Source organism: Phalacrocorax carbo, chromosome 1 (genome assembly GCF_963921805.1).
Source record: "Phalacrocorax carbo chromosome 1, bPhaCar2.1, whole genome shotgun sequence".
NCBI lineage: Eukaryota > Metazoa > Chordata > Aves > Suliformes > Phalacrocoracidae > Phalacrocorax > Phalacrocorax carbo.
In genome coordinates, this window is record NC_087513.1 from 44,211,612 (window position 1) to 44,234,957 (window position 23,346).

A 23,346-nucleotide genomic window follows, 5' to 3' on the forward strand; every position below is an offset into this window, starting at 1 on the left:
GTTTGGTAACTGACAGTGAATTAAATAGGGAAAACAGATCCTGATTTGAAAAGTTTACCTCAAATTAATTGAATTTTCTAAAACTATAAGTATTTTTTACTTGAATCTCCAAGATTCTCTTCCTGTTATCAGATGAGTGTTTGGTGGACATGGATACCTTTGCCTTCAAAGGCCCTACAGAAACAAGGGATTTTGTTCTCCAAAACCAGTCTCACCGGTGTTGAGTTTGGGGAATGGAACCTCATACTCTGTTTTTAGTAATATGACAACTCCTGAATTTCATGTTTGTTTTTATATAGCGTATAGTCTACTGTTAAGTAGGAGGACAAATAAGAAGATAGTATGAGTTTAAAAACCAAACAAAATATCAAAACAAGCAAGTGTTACAATCTCACCTGTAGTAAGTATGAGCCAGGGGTATCTGCACTGGAAGTCTCATTTTGTATCGTATTCTGTTGGGTAATAGCATCCTCCTTCTTTCGCTCCTTCTGCCCTGCTTCATCATCTTCATATTCATCAAGGCTCTAAAACCAAAAATTTTCAGTTACAAGACAGTCTTTGTATGTTGCTTCACATGCTTCCCATATTTCATAGAATACATGCATCAGTGAATTTTTTCGAAGATTGATTTTGTATTTCAGAGAAGTTTAATTAAAGTTTACATGATTTTTCTTTTCATGGGATATTGGTATCTCCGATACAAGAATAAAGTCTGACAACTAGCTGCTGCTTCTTAATCACAAAAAGAAGAAATAATCAGATCAACATCCAGCTTGACAAAGCCCTGGGCAATGTTGTCTGAGTTCAGTGTCAATCCAGCTGTGAGCAGGGCCATGGACTATACCTGAGGTTCCTTCCATTTGGACTATACAACCCAGTTTGTCATAAGTGGTAATTTTACCTCTACATATGAGATCTTGAGGAAGCACAGAAAAGGAAAAAAAAGTTAATTGCTGAGACTGAAACATCAGACCAAATCACCCATCTTAATTTTACTCTCCTTTTTTGTCTTTGAAAATTTTTTATTGAAAATTAGTATTTTTTAATTAGTTGGGCAGTTATTAATTACTATCAGTTTACACTAACATACAACATTTTGGTTCTTCATCATAAATGTTTCATACTAGATTTACGAAAATACTTGATTCAAAAGGATTAAGTTTCTTAAAGAACTGACTGCTGACAGGTGAGGGAAAATAATTTTTTTAATAAAAATAAGGAAGAAAAAAAAAAATCAGTAACGCCACCTCTGTTCTAGCTCAAAGCCACACTGAGGCCAGGGCAGAAACATGAGAACTCAACCAGGTTTGGACAAGGTCAATTATGTCTACATCATTCTATTCGTTTACCATGTACAAAAATTATGTAAAGGAAAAAAAAAAAAAATCGTAGTCTCATGTTTAGAAGACCAACTTGAAGAGACATGAAGCTCCAAAAAAATTGACTCCAAAAAAATTGATAACATCACAAGCTGTTTGCCAGCACTCTGCATTGAAACAAGAGGTGTGTGAGACCTAGTTATAAAAACACAGGGACTAACCATTCTACGGTATCAGAAAAAGCTTCTAAATGAACAATGCAACAGCTTGAGAATCAGAGAAAAGGGCTAAAAAAACCACCAAAGATGAATGTCAGTCTACTTCAATGGAAATTTCTAATGCACAAAACCAATAAAAATCACTATTCTGAAGCTTAGATACTGACGATCTCTGCTATCATCTTATCCAAAGAACCCAAAACTAGTCAAAAGCATAGAGTGATTATTCTGGAATATAGTATTTTTTTAAAAAAAGAAAACCAGTGTTATTTACTAACTGAAAATTGCACTAGCATTTAAAAAACTAACTTTGGCTGCTCCAAAGCAAATGCTATGGTGATAGAAGTGTTAGAAAACTGACAAACTAGAAACGTATGTTTACAAAAGTGAACGTAATAAAGTGAATGTAAGTGAACCTGAATGAAGGCCATTTAAAATCTTGTGCAATAGCACGCACAGCAGAAACCTAATGCAATTCCACCAACTTACTTCTAACATTTTAATGCAACTGGTGTAGACCTGTCTACTTCTATCACTAAAAAAAGGCATACCTGAAAAATTATTACATCTGAATCATTACACGTTCAAAAACACTTTTAATAAGTGGCCTTTTCAAATAAAATACTTATAAGAAAAATATTTAATTTGGTTCGCAGGTCGGTTTTTAACAGAGCATTTAAAAAACACTATCATGGCACATTCTAGGAAGCAAACTTTAAATCAACATCCACTACCTTTTTAAACTGTAAAGCTTAAAAATTTTGGTAACATAAACTTAAGTCTGTATCCTAATTTATCCCATTATCCTAATAATCCATTCTGAAGTGACAAAATAAGAAATAATGAGCCACTATGGCAACAAGAAATGGAATGATCTTCAGCTCTCACAAAACCAGTCTTGTTCAGAAAGTACTACGAGGCTCACAGAAGGTCTCACAAAAACCTAAGACTGTCGTGCTGATGAAGAATGATACTGTGTTAGAAAAACAAGAAAACTTCCAGACTCTTCTTCCAGCCTCAAAGTTGTTCATGTAAGAGAACGAAGATCCCCCCAGATAAACTCAAAGGAAACAAGAGTTTGACATGAGTTTGTAAGAGCAGCCTCTAACAAGTGTAGGAGAAACCCACTGGAGACAGAAGAGACAAGTAATGTACACACACCAAAAAAAAGCTTTGCATTTTAAGGAACAACATTCTTTAAGGAGAACATAAAGCTCAAATTACGATACTGTAGGTAAGAAGTAGTCTTTGTAGTGACTAAGTCGACAAGCACTCCTTTCTTCACAAATTCTGTCCTTCACATACGTGGTTCTTATATGCTTTCCAGAGACCACCAGCATTCCACAGAAATACTTTTCTGCAAATACAATCATATCTGTGAGGAAGAATGTTCTTTTGGTTTTCGATAACAGGTCACCTGCTACTAACTATTCTCTTAGCAGTTTTGGACGGAACAAAATGTCATCATCTGATAAGAAATTTCCAGCCACAATATTTTAAACCAGGCATTTTCAGTTAGGATTTGCCAGAGATGTCGGTTCCTACCCTTTCCCTTCTTATCAGGAAGGCCCAAGATCACAGAAGACTGCTAATTGATACCACAGAAAGGTATTAACACCCCCCACACACATCCTCCCACCCCACTCCCCCCCAAAATAAAAAATTCATACTTCCAAAGTTAAAGGCTTTCTTCTCAAGCATGGAACAAGCTTAATGTAAACCTAATTTGGAGCATACAACCTGGTTTGAAGGCTACAGGGGCTTGCTCCCACTCCAGTTCCCTTCACTGGAGCAGGCCTCAAGCCAGCTGGGGCCAACACAAGTTTGAGTGGTGAGAACCCCAGAAGCAGTGGGTTTTTATTACTTGTTACAGATGAGGTAGAAGAGTCATGGACAGGCTGATCCTGACCATTTGCAGCTGATGTGGCACATATGGCTTGGCTGCCAATGCCTTCCTACCCTAAAGCAGATTACCGGTAACTGTTAAGGACCTTCTGTGGTTTCCCCAAAACAAAGGCTACATTCCCTTTCCAAACATACAGACACGCATATACCTGCACACCAGTTTAAACGATGTCCATGAAATGCCTGCTGAGCACAAGTAAACATGGTAACAACTATGGAATTTTAACATTTTACTGCTTTTTACTAAAGTTAGTAAGTTTTGTTTCAATTTCCTTAATACGGAAATCCATTTGTTTTGACTCATGATGAAATAAGCTTTCTTATGCAAAATACTTTACATTCAATATTCTGCTTATGCACCTCTCCATCAACTTCAGTTAGATTGCTAAGCTTAATGCTATTTATATTCTAGGCTAACTTTTAAAGTAATAAAAATCAATGATAGCCAAGTTTCATTTGGCAGATTATTATTGAAAAATTAAAAATATACAAAGTGCTGTTACACACTTTAAAAACCATTTTTGTTCAGACTACCCTGCAGCTGAAACTGCCTCAGCCCACAGGACATTTCAATCAGATGGATTACTGCATTGCTCACATTGCAGGCTTCTCTCAAATACTCCACTTTGCTTTAAAAACTAGTTTCATGTCATTGAAAAAGACATAAATGCAGTAATTACCTTCCCTGTCAGCACAGCAGAGAAATGGACTTGTAACCACCAAGGTGTAATTCTGGCCCATTATATAATTCTCTCTGTCCATTCCCTTCCCCCTACCTTTTTATTTTGCTGCTAGGCACATACCATTTCAGATTTTTATTTTCCATTAATATATCTGAGTTTTGTACAGCAGATATTCAATGTGACATTCCCACATCTGATCTTAATATAAGGGATCCACAGAAATTCTTTAGGTTTTCTAGCATTTCAGGACATGTTTGAAGCTGTAGTATAAACATTTTTTTGTAAACCTCTAGTATGGAAAGTACAAGCAGAATAAGATGCTTTCAAAAGAATCAGACTGATGAAGGAAACAGCCACAAAAGATATCCCTGCATTCCAGCGCACCACCAGCCTGCAGTTTAAGGAAACATTGTACAAAAAACATTTCTAATGATTCACTGGTTTGCTTCCTATAAACATTTGTGCATTGCTAAGACCAAACAAAAACTGGGGACGGACTGCCTTTTCCATGAAAACAAGCACTACTCCTACATGCGAAAGATCAGTTTCTGAGCACACACAAGCTGCTCTCACCACAAGAAATGGTGCCGAGTCAAAATGTCACTATCCCCATCCCCCTTCCTGCACCAACTTGCTTTTGCCTTGCAGTTCTGCTGGCCAAGCACATATCTAAAAGCTTCCCAGTTCGTTTCATGAAAGGTCAGTCAGGTTAGTTTCAGCAATTTTAATTAGCCCTGTTGATTTTTGCCTGAACTAGATGCAAGACCATTCAGACTATATACTTCGCAGAACGCCATGGATGGCTGTGCTACATCAGCTTTTTGAAAATGATAAGCACTTGAGATAATAACATATTTAACCAGTATAGCAAGATGTGCAAGCAGATACATACTCTCAGTAAAACCCGGTGTTCAACTTCACATTGGGCAATACATAGAATCTCTAAAACACAAGCACCATGAGTTATCTTGACTTTTTTTAGCTTCTTAACCATGCTAATGATCTAGGAGAGGAAGCAAATCTAGGCTTCTTCCCATTGCCCCAAAACGACTTTGACCAATTTTTTAAAAAAATAATCAATGTTACCACAAGGACATTTTCCATGTTTAGTAAAAGTTCAAAGTACATTATCACAACGTCATATCAAGATGCTGGAAAAAGTGCAAAGGTTTCTATTCAATGTAAACATTTCCTAAAAACTTCCACAGCAGAAATACAAGACAAGATATAAGAATTTTGGTTTTAACTCTGAAAAAAAAAGGTAACTAGGCAATTAACTACAACGAAATACATTTTGGGGTTCAACATTGTTTTTCCCTCAGCTGATCATTCAGAAAAGCCTGGAAAAGTTAACTGCAAAATAAAGGCACATCATTTTACACATAATTTCTTTATAATCACTCTTCTTACTGCAGCAGAGAGAACCAAATGCTTCCTCGCTTTACCACGCACAGCTCTGATATCTGTTAAATACCATCTTCCTACCTCTTTGCACAGTATGAAATCTTTCTGCCATCACCTGTCAAAATACATAGCAAAGCCAGGCAAAAATCCCAAACCTTAATGGTTTGAGATATTAACATTCCTCTTCAAAAACACTATTTTTAACCACACTTTTTATACACACTCTTTTTTTACAATGTCCAGGCAGTACCCAAAATATTTAAGTATAGCTGTTTACATAATATAACCTTTTAGGAGAACAACAATACAATTGGAAAAATTGCACCTTCTTCCCTACACAAGCCTTTCATTAGGTTTAACTTGCCTAAGTGCTTTTCTTTACAGGTTGAAAAACATCCTTATAGAGGTGCAAAGAGCTAATGTTTATTCATAGGAACTATCTAAAACCTATAGTTTAATGGATATGGATTACCCAGTAAAAGGTTTTATTTTTTGACCTTAATTCTCACATTAAGAGAGTCCAAAAAAAAGGATCCTGAACTCGAACACCTCATCTGGATGATCTTTGTGCACTTCTAAAAGCCTACGTATGCAAACGGAGCAGCCCAACATCAACAATTAGTACAATCACAAGCATGGATTTTTGAACCAGAAAAAGAATAAAGGCAGGAATCTTTGGTATCCAAGATCAAAAGCGACCTGAATGCAGCAATGGGTCAGTGACCAGCAGGTGGGCCAGAGCACAGCTGACTGCAGCCATAGGATGCGCTCATCCTTGACCACGCTGCCAACAAAGTGATCCAAAAGGACGAGCATCACTTCGAGATCAGAAAGATGCACATCTCCCTCTACAGAACTCATAGTGTTTGTGACTATAAGTCACATTTACATTTTGTTTGAACTCTACCCTCTTCTCACCCATAAGAATTTACAAGCGCTTACTTTGTATACTCAATTACATTTCAGAGCAAATACAATTTGCAGTCTTAAAATCCACTTAGAAATGTTTCTGGAAAAAACCCTACATATTTGTCTGTATTAGAGCAAAATAACAAAGAATTTTGAATTCTTTTAAAGCTTTAAGTAAAACATCAACTATATCAACACCAGAATGTCAGTTATCCCTCATTATAGTAACAAAAAGCAGCCATGTTTGCAGTTTGTTATTCAGCAAAATACACTGTTTGGCCACCACTGTCTTCAAACATACCACAAGAATGAGTTCAAAGTCAAATGTTTAACTTAAACTAATCTTAACTTAAACTAGTTGCCAAAAAATCCTTTATCACAAGGCTAGTCATGAATGATTGGTGGAAATGCTCAATTTAACTACTTAGTACGTGATATCAATATTAATAAATCAGAGTAAAATGCCAGGCATAAAACAGAAACTGCAAAAGACAAGCTATCTAGCATTTCAAATCCTTCTAGAAAAGAGAAAAACATCATAAAAAATATGGATTGGCAAGCTATCAGAATTGAGCACCAAACAATTCATACTACTCAAAGTTAGCGTCTTAGAGTCTTTTCTGATTGATTGCCACCTAAGAACAAAAGTACCAAACAACAGAATTGACTGAAGATCCTTATGCAGAGAAGTCAAACTGCTGACGCCTGTTGCATGGGGAAATTATTATATGATATAATAATGACTCTTCAAAAAAAGTGCTCTTAAAAAGAAAAGAAAAACCAACAGCAAATGAAGGGGCTAAGAGAAAAGCAGCCAAATCCTCTTCCTCCTGTTGGTATGATCCACAGGTAGTTTCAGCATACCTGATTTCCAGAACTACAGGGCCTAGGCATGAGATATAGCGCACTCTATGTGCTAGAAGAGTGAAATTAAACATCACCCTCCTCTTCGAAATTTTGCACGTTGCTCTTCCTACCTCTATGCTCTAATCAAGTTTTGCTAGTGACACATTTTGCCTCCTCTGCTGATGGTTTACATCTGGTATAGCGTTAACGAAATTAACAAAGACTACATTCTGTACAGAGAAATCACTAATAGCATTGAACATACAAACCTAAAAGTTACAGAACTGTTCCCCTTCCTCCCCCCCCAAAAAAAAGAAAAGGAAAAGAAAAATCATAATTTCACTCCAAAGTGGTGTCATTCACCAAACCCATCTCCTTAGCCTCCTATTTTACATTCTGAAATGATGCATTCCTACTTAATAGGAAGATCGCAAACCAGTGGCTGAGCAGAAGAAACCTGGCAAAACAAAATTTGCCTGTTTCAGCCAGGAGGACAAAACAGAATTGTTGAGGATATTTACACTGTTCACGGAAGAACTATTTCTCAGTTTGCATCATGCCATACATGTTATGAAACAACAAATCACAGACTGCAAGAATGGAAAAAGAGAACTTGTCTTGGATATATGGAGAAAAAGCTATAATTTACAGACTTGATGCCCGCCTACACTGTTTTTTCCTATAAAACTTGCTCCTGTATTAGGCAGGATTCTGGGAGATATTGGTATTAGAGGGCATGTAAACTATCTGAAATGGGAGCAGGTTACCCAGCGGGAACAATGGCTGAACAAAAGCCACTCAAAGAACAGTTAAAATAATGGAGTTAAAATGCCTGTAACCACCATCATTTTGACTTCCACTGTCATGTACTTCTGCCAAAGCTAAGCAAACAGAAACAATGCTCCAAAGGAGGAAAAGACGTATTGTCATGTAGATAAAGACCATACAAGATTGAGTACCCTTCTCTAAAGCCAGAAGAACAGAGAAAGAAACAAATCTTGGAGACGATTAGCACACTATTTTCAAAACAGAATTATTCCTCTTAATGTGACCATGTAATATAGAAGGCATCTAATTCCTGTTTTCTTCCCTAGTACATCTATGGTACTTCTAAAAAGAAATAAAGATGAGATCAGTATTTGAGGAGTTCTGAAACGAGATCAAACAGGTTAATCAGTGTACTGTACTTCTAAATATCCTACCCGCTGAAGCATGTAGTTTGTAGCAATTTATATTGTCTGAATATCGTGTTGCATTTAAAATCTTTTTTTTAAAAAAAACAAAACAAAAAAAAAAAACAAACACAAAAAAAAACCCCACAGTACAGTGCCCTCACTGGTTTCTGCTCTCTTGCTTAACAGGCAAATTATCTTTTTTCTTTTTCTACCCAACACAATCTCACACAGTGTTCACACACGGTGGGTGTGGGATTGGTCAAACTAAACAAAGCCGAAGAGGCTGCTGACAACCAAGTGAGCACGGACAAGCCACAACAATAGACTGGGAACCAATTCCAAGGGAAAAAGAAAACTTCGGCACAATGCTTTTTTGAGAGTTATACGACATTTCTCATTTGGGAGTGGGATCTTCTGAGTCTGTAGAAAAGCTGATAAAAATATCAACCAGGTTTTCTGCTCTCCCAGCTGTTTCTTTTGAGTCCTAATATAAAGAGCTGTTCCAACCAGACCGATATGAGGACTCTACACTCAGCTGTGTGGCAGAAAGGAAGAGGAAGTACTGAAAGAGTGCCTTAAACAGGATAGGCACATAGCCGGATAAAAACTGTTGAATTTGACTTTCAAGGCAATACATAAGCACTTTTTAAGCCCTCAGCACTGATGTCAGGAGTAGATAGTACTGATCAAAGCCATGCAGGCAAAACACATCTGCAGTACCGAAGCCTGCTAGGATGGCAATGCCCAGAGAAGAATAAGAAAGTTTAAAGTTGCTGCCACACTCAATATTGTAACTACTTCTTGGGAGAACACCGTATACCTACAAGTTAATCCTAGCAACAATGCTGTGAAGCTGTTTCCCAACCTAGACTTCCGAGATCGCCCTTTAGCTCTGCGTTCAGACAGAAGACATCTTCCTCAGGGGCTTTGCCAGCATTTTTTTTTGCCAGCTCATATCGAGGTCCGAGGCTCCTGATGGAAATCCAGTCCAAGTTCTCAGTGCAATCCCATTTCCTAACAGCACAAAAGTCTTCTGTCACCAGCATTTGTACCCCTGCTTCTTATGGAAACTGTGTTTAGATATTAACAGTTCTTTTGTCCCCATATTTTTTTGAAATCACTAGTGACAGAAGGGGGTCCAGACAGTAATAAATAATAATAGGTTAATATTGTGAAGATATGAAAGTTGCACAATTATTTTTTTTAAATCAAGTTTGCTAACAGTGAAAGATGCAGATTAGCTGCCACAGTAATTCAAGGGCTAGACAAAGCAGGCAGTTACCCTTCCACCTGAGTAGTCATCACTGTACAGAGCCCTGAACCAGCTCAGCAGGTGTTTGACTCTTCCCATTCAAAGACTCCCCCAGGAACTGAGGGAACTATAGGATTGACTTACGAGCGAGGAGGAGAAAGCGTGGGAGACAGAAAGAGCTGTGGGAAAGGATCACAGAAAGAACATGCAGCTGATGCTTGGTGAGAGTGAACTACGCAAGTAAAATGAGATTTCAGCAGCAAAAATAAGCAAGCAAGCAAACACCACATCTGTTTCGATGGGTCTGAGAAGCAAAACTGCACACTACACCTTTCTGTGGTCTTTTTTCTGTCAGAGTGATCTGCCTAGTTTCCCCTGCAGCACTCACCCAAAATCTTTACATATTGATTACCAGATCTAAGACAGAGCTGGACATAGTCCTCTCCCAGAAAATAAGGAAAAGTAGGACTTCAGGATCGGAGCGTGCAGATAGACAAGACTTAGCCACTCAAGAGCATTTCATGTGCATGCTTTCGGCCCACAAAACAGCACCAGCAGGTTCAAGAACCTTAGTACAGCCATATCATTTGCTTATGGTGACCTCAGAACAAAGAACAACATGCATAGACACAAAACCAAATCAATCTAGGTGTGAGGAAATGTAGTATAGGATTGTAATGGGAGGAATGAGTCACGCGATACAGTTGGTTCACAACAACTGCACTCACTGGAACCTTGCACTACTGTAACCCACTGTGTGAGAGAGAGATGGTATTTCTACAGCAAATCAACCCGGAATAAATAAAGCAGAGAAACGCTGGATAAATAAAAGCTTATGTTCACAAGTGCAGAGAAAGTTTGTATAAAAAAGGGCAATTTTCCATTAGTGTTTTTTTCAATTTTTGAGTCACTGATACCGTTTGGGGAGGTTTTAGCTACACAGTTACTTACATACAATAAAGAGTAAGTCTTGGCCAAGTATTCAGCAACAATGAAGTTCTTTGCATGTCAATAGACGTACCTTTTCAGGCCAGACAGCTCAAGCAAATCATTAAGGTTTCAGCTTAAGGCATTTGCTTTCTTGATTCAAAACATCAACTGTCACATGCGTTTCTCAACTGTAAAATAGGAATAAAGGGTACAGTCCTCTTTTCTGAAGTACTCAGAAATCTACCTATAAAGATGCTCAGGAAACTTTGTTACACGCTGACACGGATCCGCTCCGTGCTCCAGACCCGTGCGTTGCTTCGTACTGCACTGGCAAGGGTCTCCCTTGCTGAGGCACAGGATGAAAGGGCCACGACACCCCTCCCCCACCGTTTTCTGTTGAGTGTAAAGAGAGCGTGAGGAGGTTAAGGTTAAGACTGATACACAAATTAACGTGAATCGTCTTCTCCATGGTAACTGTTCACTTGCGTTCTTTTCTGTAGACCAAACTGTGGTAAACACAAGGTAATTCAAGCTTTACCATCCCCCAGTGAAAGAAAGGTAAACAACTTTACATATCCTGTAGGTATCACAGGGCAGGAGCATTCACACCGTTACCATGGAGCAGCCCCGAGCCATTCATGTGTCCAAGCCGGCAGGCTTTCACTCGGACCAAAGAGGACAAGGAGAGGAATTAGCATGAGCTGACAGCACTGGAGATGGGATTCAGAGCTCAGCTCATCTGGTGCAATAACTTATCACAGCCAAACGATACTTCAAATCAAGGGAAAAAACCGTGGTTTTAAGAATATGAAAGTCTGGGTGGTGGTGTGGTTTTTTTTTTTCCCATCAAAAGATAAAATGATGCTCCAGTGGGGTCTTCACCTTGTACACGGGGGGGGACACCAAACACCAACAAAATAAATCCCCCAGCCACTGCTACACTTGCACTCCAACCCAAGCCAGGGGAACGTAAGTGAGGAAGTATCCGAGGAAGAGTCAGGACTGAGGATTCTGCTGTTCACGTTATTAAAACGTGCTTTTAATTTCTCAGACTACAAGCTAAAGCCTGTAATAATGTCACTTGGAAAACAGAAGGCTGAGTGAGCATCTGAGGGTGAAAAGGAATGTTTTCACAGGCGCAGTTAGTAAATACCACTGGCTCCTGCCGACATTCTTACTTAAATGGAAATTAACATTGCTTTAGGTTAAAAAAAAATCTCGATACAATAGAAGTAATAGGCTAGCTGTTAACCTTTTAGCACCTGCACCAATATACAAAAAATTAGCAGTCAGCTCTAGATAGATAGACAGACAGACAGACTTTTTGTCAGTATGTATTTAAAACCATTCTCCTCCCCCAGCACACAATTCTTATCTGTAGATTTGGAAGAGCAAGGAATCCAAAACTCTCTCAAACACTGTTAAAATAATGTGGAAGTAGAAAGTGTCTCTGCATATCTATGAATAACTGTATGAGGGCACCAGACAATATAAAGAAAGAAAACTACTCCAGATAGAATCAGAACTGAACCTTCACCCTAAAGTTGAGCCAAACTTTATTCAGACACTGAAATAACTCTGCATTGCTTTGATTTTTTTACTTCCTATTTCTTATTTTCACATGCCCCCCTACAATTTCTTTTTCCAGCCAAGAAAACAAGACCCTTCTCCCTCCCTCAAGACTCCTAACAAATTTAACAACATGACAGACTAGGACTGAGGCTCCACAACAGCTTAAATTAGCCTGTGTCCATTCAGCCATATTCCAACTCACCCTCTTTCCCGCTCCTGCCCCTGGGCATCTACCTCTGTAGCAGTCTTCTGCATCACCTCCCCTCACACTGGCAAGCCATGTCAGGGTAACTCACTAGCAGGCAACTACCCCTATAAAAAAGTGAATAGTCTTTTGTACATGTTGGTCTAGCTAACTACAGGATCAGAGGAGTGCCAGGGTCAGCACAGGCAAGTCAGGTAAAAGCAAGGATCCAAAGCAGCCTGGACATGAAAAAAGTCAAACTCTGACAAAATTAAAACCTCAGCAATTCAAACCAGAGAAATACTGAAGTGTTCATCTAAAAGCACATACTGTGTGGAACATTATTAACTATTTTGGGATATAAATAGTATCCCTGATAATAGTACACACCATCTATTTCTAAGGGGAAATAAACTATTGATACAGATTTCAGAGCTCTGACACATGGCCAAGGTGACATCTTTAACCTGCAGGTTGTATGGGCTACAGAACAGTTTTCCCCTTGTAAACTGCACAGCTGCTATTACTCCAAGTAGCAAGAAGAGGACTACTATCGAGCTCATCCATTCAACCACTGGAAGATTGACCACCATGCCACATAGTGGCATAGCCCCATGTTATGATTCCCAAAATAAAAAAGTCAAGGACAGTGGATTAACATGCTTCTCCTGGCGGCTGGGCTCCACACGCAGCTGGGCCACTGTAACTGAAAGAAAACCGCAACATAAACGAGCAGGATGGAGAGACAAGACAAACTGGATCTCTAGGTGTACCTGCTCAAGCAGGGGGCTGGACAAGATGATCTTTAGAGATCCCTTCCAACCCCTGTGATTCTGTGATTTCTTAACCTGGCTTTTCCACCACAAACAGCATGAACTCAGAAATACCTACAGACTGGTCAAATGGCCCAGCCTCATCATCTGCTCATCCTGGAGCCTGCACTGACCATTCTTCTGTCCTGGCACAATGTTTACCTGTACAGGAACTGATCCTGCTGTAAATGAGTTCATCAAAATCCAGAAATCAGAAACGCTATTTTCAGACCTGCCACTTCCCTTTTAAAAAACAAAACTAAACAAACAAAACAAAAAAAACCACACAAAAAACCACAGCTCTCCACACACAACAAAAGGGACAGCACAAGGACAGGAACCACTAGACCTGGCCTAATTCCTTCTGAAGTTTGTATCAAATTAGCCCCTCTCTTTGCACAGATATGCAAAAATGTCATTAAAATATGTATACTTGTATACACAGAGCTCCTCATGTTAGTAATAGTCTCTTGCTAACATATGCAAATAATTTTAGGAAGAAATATCTATTGAAATCAAGACCACAAAGACCATAGCACAACTACTACACTATGCCTTATGTGCTAGGGTTTTGGTATTCTCTTATTATTGCTTTAAGTAAAATTCTCCACATTGTTTTTTTAAATGGAACTCCTTTTTCTTGAAACAATTACAGCTCTATTTACACTTCCATGATTCTTTTTATTGTACTGCTGACATGGATTTGTAGTAAGATAAAAAGTTAATTAAGCTGTAGTAGTTTATGCCTGAAATAGAAGTCTGGCCTAGGACCTCTTCTGGCTGTGAATCTGAAAATGTGGAACAGCTAGGTTAACATTTGGCTGCCTTCATTTATATATAATGTAGCACCTTATTAACTGGAGTTGAGATAATAAAAGGCTCTGACTCTCTTCTGTAGCTGCTTTTCAATTTATGGTTTGTGCTTGAAGACTTTTTAAAATGTGTAGAGAAGGAAAGAAGACATAAATACTTCTATGCATTGTCATATCAGACACCCACAAAGGCTTTCAGTCATTCACCACTGATAAGAAATGCTGTAAGAAAGCATTTCTCCCGAAAGTCCAGTCAACATTAAAAACAACTTACTGGGTCAGCAACAGCAAAAAAAAAAATAATTACCTTGCAGATACAATGCAGACTGATTCACTGATGCATCTCATTGAATAAATACACTACACACAAAAATAACACACAGAGCCACACACCAAAAAAAGGGCATAAAACAGTCTGCCTAGAAGAAGCAATCTTCATCACTGGAGATCTTAAAGAACATGTCAACATCAGACAAATGTCAGGGAAAACACAGGTACAGGGATCCTGCTGGGACAACATGACAAACGAGATGATTTTTCAAGGTACCTTGCAACCTTATTGTCTAGGATTTTATAACAGTAAACTTTTCTCAGGAAAAGCTGCAGTGGCAACATAAATAACAAATAAGACTCTAGCACTCTGGCTTTTCATCAGAGGACATGGGCAGAATATTGCTCTAATCAGGGAAGGTAACAGTATAAGAAAAGAAAGAGAAAAAATTGGTTCTACACCTGCTTTGCTCTCAAACAATAAGTGTTCCCACTTATCCCTGCCAAGAAAGGATGCTGGGATGGTTGGAGTGTTTCCCTGAATGAGGACAACTACTCTTATGTCATTTCAATGTACAGACTTTTTTCTTTTTTTTTTAAGCACAGAATATCAGTTCTTAAATTACGGTTTTTCCCCCTTGATCTTATCCAGTTGTCTGCACCATAGTATTAACTTCAATTACTACTAGTCTATCGTACCTGCTGAAGAACTCTGATCCGTATCCATTTTTCCTGGTCGATTAGTCAAAATTACTACCTTTCTTACAACCTCTGCCTTCCTATTAACACAAGCTATTCACAAGAAGACTACAATAGACTTCTGTGATGAAGGTCTCAAAGATCCAGTTAAAATCCTAGGAAAAAAAAGATCTGCTAAATTACACTGCCTGTTTTTCAGTCAAGAGAATTAAATAAAATAGATCTCCCACTAATTTACCTGGAACTGAGATCTATCCAGCTAGTGTCTACTGACCCAGATTTATACTCCTGGATTTGCTTTTTTAATTATAATCATAATCTTATACTCAAATTCTCTGAAAACTTCTCCAGTGTTCCAATGTGTCTTAGAAATCAGTATTAATAGACCAGAGACTACTTTGGTCAACTGCTTTGAGTGCAAGTTATCTGGACATGCTCATTTCCAAACGTTTATCTTTACTGAAGATGAACTAACTCCCTGGAAAATCCTCTTTTGATATGAATACTTACTCCTGTTTCAATGTGGCAGAAAACAGGAATATTTCTTGAACATGTACTCCTAATGGCGGCAAGCACTCATCAGTGTAGCATAACAACACCAATCTAACCAGAAAGACAAACCAACATGTCTTAGATTATGACCAAATAATGTTTGAGGAAAAACTGGCATATTTAACTGAGATGGGATCCTCCAAATGAAATGTAGCGCCTGGCCACAGGCATGCTACCAGACCTCTGAACTGAAAGGATTCATTTAAAGGATCCATCGGACTGTTGAAACAGCCCCTTATTTTGCATTGCAATGGGCAATTGCACACCCACTATCAGTAACTCCACCTTGAGTGAGAAAGGCAAGCAAGAGGCACAAAACCCCAAACTAACACCATTTTAGCTGATGGCTGACCATAACCCAACTCTGAAGCAGTCAGTCCCTTGCGCATCTCTCGGAGAAGAACGCAGCTTCTACTGGGAGCAGGGCGGGTCCAACCCAATCTGTAGTGGTCACAAGCCACTGGTTGAACTATCTATGTGTGGAGCCAAGTGTTAGAAACATTGGGGATTTATCTGACTGCACTGGTTTTGATTCAGTAGTTATGTATAATCTTTTAGAAAAAGCGAGAAGAATTATATCAATCAATCCAACAATTTGTTTTATGTATTACACTTCTACAGTGCTCTAATTTGTGGTTTTCTTCAAATGCCACCCGTCGCTGACCTGCACTACTGGCAAAGCTAACCATGACAAGCTTTTAGTTATTCAACAGTGCAAACTAAACATTTACCTCTGTTTACCACAAAGCACATGCACTATTACAGTCTACTCCTGAAGACAAAATTTTAATTGAAGTATTTGCAAAGAATGCCTATTTTGAAACACAGCTTTCAATTGCTCTGTGAAACCCTTTGGCAAGGATATTGTGCATTCCTAGGAGGATTTAAATTAGTTTGCTGCAGAACAAAACCTGGGTTACAGATAGTAACTTGGATACAGTCACACACACACACACACACACACACACACACAAAGAGAACATTCTCATTCCCCCTGATCTTTTTCCTTGAAAAACACAACCATCAACATGCAAAGTCTGTTTTAATAGGATAATGTGAGGGTTTTTTTGGTAAGTGAAAAATACCTATTGCAATACTGTTTCTAAATAAAATTAAACCCATTTGTACTTCTCAAAACTACTATGGAATCTAACTTTGTAAAGTCCTATGATATTTGAAGTTGAAGCTGCTAGCTGTAAACCGACACTTGGAAGGATAATTTTATGTTAAGGGGTAGAATTGTACATCTCCATTTCAAATGCAATTCCTGATTTTTTAAATAGGATTTGAAACATGCTTGTCTTAAAATAATTTCACTTTTGCTCACTCCAATCTGATTTTTCCACTCAGCCTATCAGTAGGGCATCAGAATAAAAACAGGCCTTAATATAAAAAAGAATCTTAAAACAGTCTCATTAAATCAAATCTTCTCAGCATTCAGTTCTCATCTTCTAGGGAATCTTCATATACATAATAATTTGTTTCCTGAAAGGCTAATGCTTAAATGTCATTTCTTTGTGTTGTAAATTGTAATTATTCATAGTAAATAAATTAGTGATACTCTTTTATTGCTTAAAGCAATGCAGAAGCTTGAAGTAATCATACAACTGGCAAAAATTAGGAGTTCCCAAAAAAGGAAGTAAAACTTCATTCTTCACATTCCAGTAGACATAAAAAGGGCTCCATTAACACTAACAGGGAAAGGGCCAGTGACCTAGAACTTTACTTGTGGTCCGAAACCATTAATGAAGTCTGGAGAATAGAGAGTAATGGGTATTCAAAATCCAACTCCTGTGATGTAGCCTGAGAATGAATAAACTGTGCTCTAATTTACTCTGATGTGCAGCACATCATGGCTGGAGAAGCACTATGTTAGAACAGACCATCTTTCAGGAGTCACATTCTTGGGAAATGGCCGATTTCTGAGGATTCTCACACAACCTTTAGTTTAACAGCAAAATCATTTTTAAAAAAAACCCAAATCAAACAACTTTTCTTATACACAAGTCAAAGAAAGAGTTCAGTGGGGAAGAACATCTTAATTAGTCTTATTTCAGAAGGAGACCATAAAAATCAAATCGATTTTGTGACTGCTCTAACATTATTAATGAACACTATCGAAGAGCCTTATCAGATCCACAAATTTTACATTATGGATGTCACATTTATTCACTACTGGAAAACAGAGCCAACTTGAGTATTCCCCTTGAGAACCTCCCTCAGACCATCAAAGAAAAAGACTTTTAGGTATCTCAATAGCCAGATCTTGTTCCCTAGTACATGCTTTGTTGGTAAATAAAAACAGAACATTGACAAGTATTAGGATGACAAAATTACTTTGAACTTTCCCCAGATTGCTTCTGGGCTCCACAACTAGATTAAGCACTTTATTCACAACAAGCCATTCCACACCATTCCAATTAAAAAAGCAAGTGCAGATTTCATTTTTCTATTGACAAGTATAAGTTTAATATCAGAATGACTAAAGAGTCAAATCAAAATCAAAGGACAGACCTTATTTAGCCCAGGAGCAAATAACTCTGTCACCAGAAAGTACATATTTAAGGCTTCATATTACCCATCAAGGGAAGTGGGGGGGGGGAAATTATATGGACACATAATTTAGAATTTGGCTTTCTGAAAGGAAACCAAGGAAATAAAACACCAAGCTAAGTGATGCTTCACAAACAGTAGCATGTTCAACTTCCAAAACCATCCTGTAAAAAAAAAGCAAGCCACTATGCAGTCCATTGTATCTGTAAACATTTCTTAGAACTTTTAAGAAAGAACAAGTATTATTCTTAAAATACTGGAATAAGTATTTTTTCTTATCAGCACAAAGGCAGCAAGTAACTTATCAAAACAAACACTGTCAGAATGCTTAAGATATTGGGATGGACTTGAAAAGTAATGATATTTTTCTACTGGTCAGAATAAACATTTAATGCTGCTTTCACATTCAAATTTAAACTTCAGCTTTCTATAACTGGAGAACAGATATATTTGTATGTGCATTCCATAATTTGCCAAGATTATGAGTCTCCTAGATGGCTGCTGCAAGCAATAGCAGAATTCTTTAAAATACTAGAAATATGTGAATACATATCTATCCAAATAAACACTGACTATTTTTGTTACTAGAAATACTTTTGGTTCTGTTAGCAATTAAAATGCTTCAGTTTAAAGAATGAGGAACAACCTAAAAAAAAAAATATTTCCTACATAGAATTACTGTATTGGACATATCCTTTCTGGATCCATCTTGATTCCATCATTGAAAGAACAGTTGAATTAAGCTCCCTAGGCCCCTGAAACATCTGGAAACAAAAGGATCTGAGAAAAATGTAAACTTTAACTAGCTTCTGAGAAAGAATTATCTGTATCTCAAAGTAATTCTGTTGTTTCTTTTTCCTTAAAAAGAAAACCCAAACCATGCTCCCTCTGATATGTTTCTGACGACCAGCAACTCCAGCAAGGAGAATCAACAAAAAGAAACTTTTTTCAGATGTGCTTCTGTTCACCGATAGCAAGGGCAAGGGGAACGAACAAAAATAATAAATAATGCCTTATACTGCCCTTACCCATATTAAAACATGATTAAAGTACAAAACTGGAATCTGTTCTGATATAAGGGAACCAAGTGAGCAGCAAGAAGATACTAGAGAGGGTCCATAGAGCAAGAGCACATGAAAAAACAGGGCTTATTTAGTGTGCTGAAGAGAAACTCAAGAAGCAATTTAATAGCAATCTAGAACTATCAGAAGGTTAGTTACAAAGATGATGGAGCCAGGCTTCTCTCGGAAGCAGCAGATGAGATACCAGTGGTACAAAATGCATCAACTGGACATGAGGAACAACGTTTCACTGAAAGGGCAGCACAGCAGCAGGTCAGGCTACTCAGAGAGACATAGCAACCTCCATCCTTAGAGGTTTTCAAGCCTCAGCAAGGCAAAGCCATGGCTGACCTGATCCAGGGCTGCTGAAAGTACTGCTCTGACACTTCCAAAGGCCCCCTTCAACCACCATTTCTATGCATTTACAGAGCCAGTAGGGTGGTTTGATTTCTTTTTTATGCCTTCTCGCCCACTTTCCCCCAAACTGGAAATCTCTGGGTCCACTTGGCTTTTCTTTTTCTTACATTTGGGCAACAGCCAAGATTAATACTTCCTTCCTACAATGATTCAGGCAAAACATTCTGTGATTCAAAGCTCTGTGGAAAGGAGGATTCAGGCACAAAGCCAAAGATGCATTAAAAAAAAATGCAGAAGCAAACAATTTGGCCAAAAAAATCCAAGCAAACAAGTAATCAGATGCATTTGTTAAGAAGAATGTGTAGACAAGTTCTAAAATATGCAAAAGAAAAGCTTTTAAAAGCCAAAGTTTCTTTTTCTGAAACAACCAATTGATACACTATTATTCATTAGGAGAATGAAGAAAGATGGACTGTTTAAAACACACACTCTATCTGGATAGATGTATACTTCTTCCTGTAACATTTGCTTTTTAAGTTACCCGCCTCCAAGAAGTCAGCTGCCCTATCCAAAGGTTTCATTACTGCTTTACTGTTCCAACTCTTACTCTACTGGCTACATGCATGCGCGCGCACACACACACACACAGAGTCAAGTCACAACTCATATCACACACCACATGACAAAGACTGTATATTGAGCAAGGAGTTCTGAATGCACCAAATCCGGTGAAGGTCAGGTTCCAATGGATTTGTGATCTGATGGTTCACCGAAATCAAATCAAAGTTGACAAACTCAAAAATCTCTCTCCTTTGCATGAATTATTTTCTACTGTTTTCTGGTGATGCATTCACTTACATTACATTTCCTTCTGTTGCATATTAATTGGCTCTCTTCTCTTCTTGGCCTTACATTACGGAATTTTTAAGAGGTTTATTACTACTGAGAACAGCAACTTTCTCAGATTTAAGGAAAAGAAGAAATGGCACTCATGGGTTAAAAGCTGTAGAGGAAAAACAACCACAAAAGATTACTTTTACTGTTACTTTCCCAATAAAGAAGTTACCATCCCACATACCTGGCAACCCTGCTCATCTTCTAACGATAAGAGACAATACGCATGCTTTTCACATAGATACTCTACAAATCGTATTCTTTGAGTACAGCTGCATGATCTCAGTGAGAAGCCAAGAGACACACGGGTGCAGCCTTTAACTAGTCATTTTGCATGGCACTGAAATAAGTCCTATGAAGGCCATTTGAAAAGGTATACTGTATGTATGAGTCCAATTGCCTTTCCAGTAGACATGAATAAGACCCAGCTCCATAACTGAACAATCTCTAGCAATAATGATTTCACACCCATTTTTCCCCATGATTTTGAACGGCTGCTTTCCTAGGTTCCTGAACAGGGCTTCTGAGGAAAGGTGATTTCCTCAAGATTTGCAATATTTCATAAACTGGATTTGGATTTGTCTACAAAACGTAGTTTCTTGAAGTCCAAAAGGTACCTACCACCATTAAAATAACTTATTTTTCACAATGATTTGGCCTACAACAAGGCACATAAGGCCAACTGTGTTTTCATTATAAAGTAACTTCTCAAGATGATATTCCCAAGTGTCCCACTTAGACAGGAAAGGATTGTTTGATGAAAACAAATTAACCTGCAGTCAATAACTACAGTAAGTAGTGGGTGTACTGACAAAGGCAGACCTAATAGTAAATATTTTATCAAAATTAGGAACCAAAGACAATAGTAATGCAAATCTTTGGCCAAATCATAGCAGCATAAGACAAAATTGGTAAAGCCTGTCTTGGGAATTAAGGCTGCCTACAAATTAAGCTCAAGTGAAAAAAAGTGCACAGCTCAGTATATTTTAATTCTATTTGGTTCTCAAAACAAACTGCACTTAACCTTTCTAGCAGACATTTACATCTGGATGTGACATGCCCATTTCTGTTACAGTACTCTACCAGCAGGTACAGCACAGTGATTTCCAGTGTGTAAGTTTCACAACACCTTTTCCCCTTGCTATTTACTATCAAGGGACTTCTGGGGGCTAACCAGGCAGCTGCCAAAAGTCTGAAATGGGTAGGTGGCCAATGACAATTCCTTCTGCCTCATTACAGGCCCATTTAACCACCTTTTAGCATGAACTAAAGCTTAAAAAAAATAAATTAAGAAGTCTCCACTTTGCTTTGTAGTTCTCCTTCCAAATACTTTAGAACATTTGAGTGGGAATTGTTCCTTCTTGTTATCTTTTGTCCAGGTTTTGGTGCTGCTGCTGCTGACACACCAACAACCTACGTCACTCCAACAGACAGGCAAGTTTAAATGTAACATGACTGTGTGGAATGAATTCCTGACAAGTTCTTGTTGGATCAGCTGATGGCAGCAGTAGACATCTAGCCATACTTCAGCAATAACTGACTCAGCCATAGTGCTATCTTCAAGTCTGATATTCCCTAAAAATCAAGGGATTCAAACCAACTGCTGTGTATAAAACATTCTGACCAATAGATGAAATATTTAGAGGACAGGATTATGTTCTGAACAATAAGAGCAGCCTTCTGGAGATAAATGCCTTTTTATAAAGCTCTTAGAAATAAATCCACCTTTCAGGGACAGTTCCACCTTTTGAAAAGGATTGGTCTTGAAAGTAAAAAGCACTCATCTATAAACTCATTAAAATTATAAGCACCAAATGCATTTAAGCAGAAAATAAGCACATTCTTGAAAAGCTTCCCAATTAAAAAAAAAAATCCCTAAACACCCATGATTACACTTCCACCTATTTATATTGCAGACTTCCAAAGGTGTTAAAACATTTAAGCAAAAAGAACAACAAAAAAAGCCAAAACAACAGCAAATGTTTATTTTGTTCAAAACCAAAACATTCTGCAACTAATAAACTGATTTTTAATTTCAAAGCAAAATCCACCCACACTTTTTCATCCCAACACTACCAGTTCAGTGATCCCTTGTAACACATTGTCTGTTCTCAGTGAAATATATTTAAATATCTCCAGAAATATCCCCTTCCTTCTTGCCACATTCCCTTCTTCCCCTCCTCACATTTTCAGCTAATACTTTGACATTACTGGCCTCGCTAAACTCAATCCTGCAAATTCCTGACATTCATGTCTTCTTAATCTGAAGCGTAACTTGAGGAGATGGTTAACATTTGACCTTTGCTCTACCTCAGACATACCTGGAGACAAAAAAAAAAGTCCATGGCATGCAATATGCATTCACAGTCTGAAAGGATGTTTTATTTTAAAGTTCCCAGCACACAGTCTTTAAAAAAACCAACCCATTAAAACTTCAAAAGGTAGTTTAATAAAAATTCCCCTGCAAGCATAATTTTGCATAAACACTACAAACTCATACTAAGAATGAAGATCTAAAGCAATAAATAAGAAATAAATCCCTAGAAGTATACATCCAAGAGCCATGGTGAATTGAAGATTTAAATGGCTACCATACTAATGAAAACAGTCTCATTTAATTAAACTGGATACTATGGCAGAGAATGAACAACAATAAATCGCACATTAATTACAGAAGTAGACACAGTACCTAACAGACTGCTAAAAAAAAAAAAAATCAGTCAGGAACAAATTACTTAGACAAATGGAGGATCAGGTTAGGAGACAAATCAGAAATAAAAATGCAAGCTACTTGTGCAAAAATATCTCTCTCTGCTTGCTCTAAATGAAGCCAAGCAAAGACTCAAATAGAGCTCCCTCTGCCCTTTTCTTTCCCCTTTGAGAAATAAGTCTTAAAACTGAACCTTAAAGATTATTCTAGCTTCTTATCCACCCTCCTA

At 37.9% G+C, this 23,346-nt stretch overlaps 1 protein-coding gene and 1 long non-coding RNA gene across 5 annotated transcripts in view; both read right to left on the reverse strand.

The window, feature by feature from the left end:
- PAWR (pro-apoptotic WT1 regulator) overlaps positions 1-23,346 on the reverse strand; it is an 80,096-nt gene that overhangs the window by 38,380 nt on the left and 18,370 nt on the right. For all 4 annotated transcript variants that reach the window (XM_064450088.1, XM_064450098.1, XM_064450080.1 and 1 more), the window contains exon 3: positions 396-524. In XM_064450088.1, coding sequence (XP_064306158.1) covers positions 396-524 — 129 coding nt within the window. The remainder of the gene's footprint in view (positions 1-395; positions 525-23,346) is intronic.
- LOC135313128 (uncharacterized) lies at positions 17,807-20,510 on the reverse strand. The gene is made up of 2 exons (XR_010372728.1): positions 20,372-20,510; positions 17,807-18,259 (listed from the first exon to the last, which is right to left on the reverse strand). It is a non-coding gene; the product is annotated as an uncharacterized LOC135313128 (long non-coding RNA).